The sequence below is a fragment of the Euphorbia lathyris genome, chromosome 2 (genome assembly GCF_963576675.1).
Source record: "Euphorbia lathyris chromosome 2, ddEupLath1.1, whole genome shotgun sequence".
Classification (NCBI taxonomy): domain Eukaryota; kingdom Viridiplantae; phylum Streptophyta; class Magnoliopsida; order Malpighiales; family Euphorbiaceae; genus Euphorbia; species Euphorbia lathyris.
Window position 1 is genome coordinate 78,558,850 of NC_088911.1, and position 7,148 is coordinate 78,565,997.

At 41.0% G+C, this 7,148-nt stretch overlaps 1 protein-coding gene across 1 annotated transcript; it reads right to left on the reverse strand.

Moving 5' to 3' along the window:
- Positions 1 to 5,609: 5,609 nt before the first annotated feature.
- Positions 5,610 to 6,820, reverse strand: LOC136220598 (phosphoenolpyruvate carboxylase kinase 1-like). The gene is made up of 2 exons (XM_066008408.1): positions 5,915 to 6,820; positions 5,610 to 5,819 (listed from the first exon to the last, which is right to left on the reverse strand). The coding sequence occupies exons 1-2, from the start codon at positions 6,696 to 6,698 to the stop codon at positions 5,797 to 5,799; spliced, it is 807 nt and encodes a 268-aa protein (XP_065864480.1). The 5' UTR covers positions 6,699 to 6,820; the 3' UTR covers positions 5,610 to 5,796.
- Between the last annotated feature and the right edge of the window lie 328 nt (positions 6,821 to 7,148).

Here is a 7,148-nt window from a genome sequence, read left to right on the forward strand (position 1 = left end):
CCAGCAGCGAAGAAAGTTTGGATTCCCTTCATGGAACTTAATGAAGAAATAGGACTTATCCCACTCGCGGATTTTGTTCGACTTCTCATCAAAGCCGTAGTAACCGCTCTGTCGGATGAAAGTAAAGTACTCCCCCGAACTCTTGAAATGATGAAGCTTAGAGAAAATCTTGAGCGAGAGGGGAACCTCCAGACAATCCGCCAAAAATTTATCCAAGGTTAAGTCGGCCCATCCGTTGGGATGCAGTTGTCCGGGTGCGATTCCATAACCACCAAGGATGGAAGCAATCTCATCCGCCAGCGGATACGTGAAACCGCAGATAATCTGGGCAACAAAAATGGTGAAATACCCCTTTGGGTAGTCGCCCGGCCCTCTATTCTCCCCGGGAATGATGGTTTCCAGACCTTAGAGCCAAGGATACTGCTCCCGCAAGTCATCAATCGTCTCGCGGCAAACTAGGCTTCCCAACCGGTCCTTTTTTGGTAATAAACGGGGAGTTGGGACAGGTGGTGGAATTAACTTCTTAGGGTCAAAACCTAGACCCTCATCAGTTGTATTCGCCAGATGGAGAAAATCGGCGGGATGGGAATCAGACCAAGGAGAGCTGGTTGAAACTTCATCAACCATCTCATCAACCTCATGAGACACCTCGCGAACGTAATTTTCGTCGAACGGTGCGAAATCGAGGTTAGGGTTCGACATATTAACGAAGAAAGATGAGCAGAAATAAGAAAAGGGTCGAACGAGTTACAAGTTGCGGAAAGGAACACTTACATGTGAAAGAGAATACAAAGAAGAACGAACGCTAAAGGGTTGACGCCGGAGAAGAAATGACGGAGAACGAAAGAACCACTTTCGAATTTTGAATATCCAGACGAAGACGAAGAGTCCCCTATAACATATGAAAAGACCCTAAAGGGCTCTTGCCAAACTAAGGGGGAGGCATGTGATGATCCGTGAAACCAAACCGGGCCGAATCATAAACACGGGCCCAACCTATACTTAGGCCCATGGTTCAAGATCAAACGGGCTCCGAATAAAGGAAGCGGGTAAAACGAGTAACCGCCCCGAAATCCTAAACGGAGCATTAAACCTCCCACTCAAAACAAACGAGACCACGTTTGTAGCCACGTAAGGAACGTGGCCTGGAAAGAGTAACCGCCCCCGACGGTTACCTAGGAACACTTATAAAAAGGACATAGAAGCAAATGGGGAGGTACGTTTTACATCTTTTCCCCACAATACCAGTATCAATTTACCAACCTTCCCATAAAACTGACTTGATCGTCGGAGAGTTTTTCCGGAGATCCTGTCTCCGGTTCTGTTTTGCAGGTAACCGCGGCGAAGATCATCAAATCGAATCTAGCAAGTTATCAAAAAGATAGAAGACGCGATGCTTCAAAAAATGGGACGTCTTGATGACATGTTCAAACGTGTTTGGTATGGAAAATTGTGCTTGACAGGAGTCATTAATGCCTAGCGTGATCGAAAAGATGAAGGACACACCTAGAAGTTGAACAACCCTAAAGGGCCTTTTTGGTCCTTTTAAGGGGGGGCCTCTGATAACATTCAGATTTATTCCAGATGCCATGGTCCATTAATATAAGGGATAAATGTATAATAACAAGGAAATGGGAGGGACCTACAAGTATCCATCTCTGTAAGTCCTATCACATAAGCTACGCCATCTAGAAGATACGCCTGAAGTAGTGCATGTTTAGATACCTAATAGAGATTCACTTGAGGATCCGTCATTCTCTAGAAAAGGATGGACGGTGTCGTATCTCGTTTGGGCGGTTAAGTAGAACTCCAAAATACGCTTTTATATCTTCTCCAAAGAAGTAAAAACGTTTAAGTGAAGATTAACAGCCATTAATGGAAGTAATGACAAGATCAATTTATTAATGTTCAATTAATGCTAGAGAGTTACAAAGGAGAGTATATATATCCTAGCATTGGTATACTTAAGGTAGGTTGGCTGCCTCTTCCCAAACCCTTGTCAATATTAGTTATCATTTGCTAAAAGTAGAATACTAACTTTATCATCAAAGTGCCTCCGGTCGAACACAACAACACCTCTTAGGGAAAGAATTACGGTAAAGGATGATATGTAACCCTCCAACCATTATAAATACTCTAACTAGCACTACCTACAGGAAGCCTCAATTCACTTTATCATAGGCTTTGTTGATATCTATTTTCAAAACCACTTTCCCTGAATTCCCTCTAATTTTCCTTTGATAATAAATAGACTCAAAAGTAATCAAAATATTATCAACAATAGACCAACCTAGAACAAACGCAGACTGGTTCTCAAAAATAAATCCAGACAAAACAATTTTAAGCCTTTTAACCAAGACCTTAGTGATAATTTTGTAGAGCACATTACGTGAGGATAAAGGTCTCATGTCTTTTTATATGATCGGGGTTGTCAACTTTAGGAATCAAAATAATAATAGTGTCATTAAAATTTGCAGAAAACTCATTCCAACTAAGATAACTATTACGCGCATTAAAAACTTTCATACCAATAAAATCCCAAAATGTTGAAAAAAGTTCGGGCTTAACCCATCAAGATCTAAATATTTATCCCCAGGTGACTCACTTATTCTTTGCAGGTGACTCACTTATTCTTTGCAGATGATGTCCTTATCTTTCTTGAGGGTAATGAGGAGCAGTTGAGAGTCATTATGGATATTCTGGATTGTTTTTGTTCGGCCTCTGGGCAGAAGCTTAATATCCAGAAATCTAGGATGATGTGCTCTAAGAATATGAATCAGAGAGTCTGTAAGAGATTAAGTGATCTCTCAGGTATTCCTCTTACTGATTCTCTTGGGAAGTATCTGGGCGTTCCCCTCCATAGTGAGCGTGTGTCTAAAGGCTCCTTCAAAGAGACTTTGGATAAAGCTAATTCGAAGTGTGCCACTTGGAAAGCCAAGACTCTGTCTCTCGCTGGCCGCCTCACGTTAATTCAATCTGTTAATTGTGCTGCTCCCAATCACATCATGCAGGCTTGTAAGCTTCCGGATCCTGTGCTTAATGATCTTGACAAGATTAACCGTAGGTTCCTGTGGGGGGAAGCTGCGGAGGGCAGGAAGATCCATCTTGTGCCTTGGAGTGAGGTTTTCCAGCCTAAAGATTCTAGGGGTCTGGGTATTAGGAAAGCAAAGGACAATAATAAAGTTTTATTAATGAAACTCCTTTGGCGTATGTGGAAAAACCCCTCCTCTCTTTGGGTTCGCCTCCTTTGTGGTAAGTATCGGAAAGACAAAATCTTCGGGGGCCCGAAAGAGAGAGTTGCTAATTGTTCCTTCCTCTGGAAAGGACTTAGTGCTGTGTTTGATGAGTTCTGCTTGGGAGTTGGCCTGGAGGTGGGGAATGGTAAGTCCATTAGTTTCTGGTTTGATAACTGGATTGGGGATAAACCGTTAATTGAGGTGTGTTCTTCCCCCCCGCCTAGTGATATACGCAACTGGAGGATTGCCGATGTGGTTGACTCGGAAGGGGACTGGATCTGGTCAAAGTTTGATACTTTCTTTAGCCTTGAGACTCTCCTTAGAATGCGGGGAGTGAAGGTGAGTAATCAAGAGGAAGACTTGGATAGGCACTGTTGGGCGCTGACTAACAATGGAGTTTATTCTTGCAAATCGGCCTTTGAAGCTTTCTCTCTTTTTAGATCTGATCCTCCCTCGGATGTGTGGAAGTCGATTTGGACCCTTAAAGTTCCTTTCCGTATTAGGAGTTTCCTGTGGCTGGGCGTTAAGGACAGGCTTCTTACTAATTCGGATAGGCACAGAAGGCACTTGGCTGATTCTGGAGCTTGCAGTAGATGCAGAGGCCATATTGAGACTTTGTGCCATGCTCTTAGAGATTGCTCTAATAGTAAAGAGGTTTGGAGGAAAATTCTCCCACACCATATTTTCTCTTCCTTTATGGCACATTCTGAGGTCGACTGGTTCTCTGATGGTGTTAGAGGAAAGTTGCTTCCATACATGGAGCATGGTGACATTTTCTTTGCTATTATCTGTCACCAAGTTTGGAAATGGAGAAACGAGGAGATTTTTGGAGATAAAACTGTTTTTATGACAAACTTAGCTGATTTCTTCTCGAAAAAACTTTTCTCTATTATCGATAGTTTCAAAGGAGAGTCCCTTGCCAGAGCCTCTCAGTGTTGTGATGTCCATCTCGTGGGATGGAGCAGGTCAAGAGAGGGGGTTGTGAAGCTGAATACTGATGGTTCCTGCCTCAGTAACGGTAAGATTGCGGCTGGAGGTGTGCTTAGAGATGTAGGGGGCGTCTGGCTTTCTGGGTTCTCCCAGAATTTAGGGTTGGGTTCTTCCTTTTCTGCGGAGCTCTAGGCTATTCTTACTGGAATCAATCTTGCTAAAAGGCTGGGTGTTAAGAGGCTCTCTGTGGAGTCTGATAATTTGGAAGCAATCAAAATGATTTCTGAGAATCATTCTATGGGTCTTAACAGTCGCAACCTCATCAAAGCTATTATAAGGCTTTGCTCCTCCTTTGAGTTCGTAGAGTTCAGACACATTTTTAGAGAGCAGAATCGTGTTGCTGATCGCTTGGCGGCGGCGGGCCATGAAGGGACGTTAGGCGTTACTACCCTTCCTGTTTCCCCTAGTTTCATCTCTCATCTTCTCTTAGAAGATAGGATTGGGGTTAGCTTCCCTAGGCTAATTCCTGGGTAGTTTGTTGTTATTCGTTTTTCTTTTCCTTTTCTACCAAAAAAAAAGATCTAAATATTTATCCAAATGCATTTGAAAAACAATAATTTTAAACTATCCTAAGAAAAAGGAGATGCTAATGTATTATTCATCTCACTGGTGAAAAGACAAAACAAAGGTGAGATTTTTTATTTGAAATAACAAAATAAAATTATTTGATTACAATTGAGAAAAATATAATTATTTTAAAAGAAAAATCAATAAACTAAACTCTTTATTGTTGATGGTTATTTTAAAAATAAAACAATTTATATTCTTTGAACAATGAATTTAATTACGAAAAAATAGGGCTTAATGCATATTTACACTTCTAAATTTGGCAAGTTTTGTCTATTGGCACCCTGAACTTTTTAAACAACCTACCACACACTTTTAGTTGGCATTAAAAATAAGACTCCGCATACCTATAGTTGGTTTTAAAAACCTATCACACACCTAAAGTTGATTTATTCAGACCTGTTGCACACAAAATCGTTGATCTGTCATCTTTGACAGAAGAGGTCGTTGTGCGTGCTATAGAAAAAAGAAAAGCGTATTAGTTCGTTTTGTATGTCATCTCATATGTCAAAGATGACAGATTAACAATTTTGTGTGCAGGAGGTTCGAATGAGCCAACTTTAGGTGTGTAATAGGTTTTTAATGTCAACTATAGGTGTGTGATAAGTTTTTAATGCAAACTATAAATGTGTGATAGGTTATTTAAAAAGTTCAGGGTTTGAATAGGCAAAACTTGCCAAATTTTAAGGGTGTAAAACCAAAAAAATAGTATAAAAAAAACAAAGTAAATGTAGTGGTTACCTTAAACTCTATATAATGACATAGAGTGCAAATGATATACTAATATAGAAGAGATAAGAAGATATTTGTTATATGATTCCAATACCGAGAGGACTGAAGGAACAAAATTTACAGTAATAAGCAACTCAACCTTTTCATATTAAAATTTGTACATATACAAAACTTAACTTGCTTCTACTTCCTTCATTCACTCCAAATTTTACCAGCTAAAAACACACTCTCTTCTCCATACACTATACACTACCTTAATCATTCTTCTCCATTAATTTTCCATCCATGGATGCCCTGTAAAACGTACAAATATATATATATATTTAATTCATGATAATCTAATTAAAAACAAGAATAAATCAATTAAGCTAAGTGAGTGATGTGCTTACTTAATACTTGCTCAGCGGAAAACCTCTTGGAAACGTCTTTGCACACCATCCTCCTTAATAGATCTTTAACGCCCGAAGATACCCCGTGAAAAGCTCCTAACGGAAACCTCAAATTCCCTCTCGAAACTGCATCAAATATCTCAACGGCGCTTTCCCCATAAAACGGCGGAAATCCAGCTAACATCACATAAAGTACCACTCCAGCACTCCACACATCTACCTTCATCCCGTACCCTCTTCCCGTTAAAATCTCCGGTGCCACGTAGTACGGCGTCCCTACAACACCACTAATCGTCTCTCCCTCCATAATCACCTCGCCCGACCCAAAATCGGCTAATTTAACGGAATTTCTCGAGTCCAGCAAGATATTGTCCGGCTTTATGTCGCGGTGGACGACGCCGTAGTTGTGGCAGTGCGAAACCGCCTTCATTAGCTGAATAAAGAGGACTCTGGCCTCGGTTTCAGAGAGCACGCCATTAGAGATGATTAAGTCGTGAAGATCCTGACCGGAACACAATTCCACAACCATATGAAGGTAGGAATCATCCTCGTAGGCATTGTAGAGGTGGATAATGTGAGGATGAGGGGAGAGAAGTTGGAGGATCTTAGGCTCTGTGAGAAGACATTGCGCGTCAATGGAGTCACCGGAGGTAAGGGTTTTATCGATGGACTTAACGGCAAAGGAATCACCGGTGGAGAAAGAATTGCAGAGAAAGACGACGCCGAATCTGCCCCGGCCGATCTCCTGGTTGATTAGGTAGTCTCTATTAAGCGCTTGGGTCATTACTCTTTTTCTGTGTTGATGTGTTTGGTTTGGGTTACCGAATATGATATAAAGGCGCTGTTCTGTTTAGGATAATAATGGGTTTCTAATACAGTACTAATAGGAGAATGGAAATTGCTGAATGGCGAAGGAATGTTTATTGGAATATTCCGAAGTTGATATTCACCGAATAGAGATCTAACGGCTGCAAACATCCGTTAGAGGTCGGTTATTTTGGAAATTACCAATGTCTCCCTGCTGAAACGCACTGGGGTTGGGGTTCCGTACTCAAATCCGTACGGAGTTGGAATCCCTATTATGGTGGATGTCAATTCCATCCTCACCGCCCATCTTTACACAACGGGATAAAGCAAAAACTTGTTCCATGTTTGGTAGAATATTAAGAGTGGGAAGGTACACACGGATTATGTTTAATTATTTATTATTTATTCTTAATACATCAGTTGTATA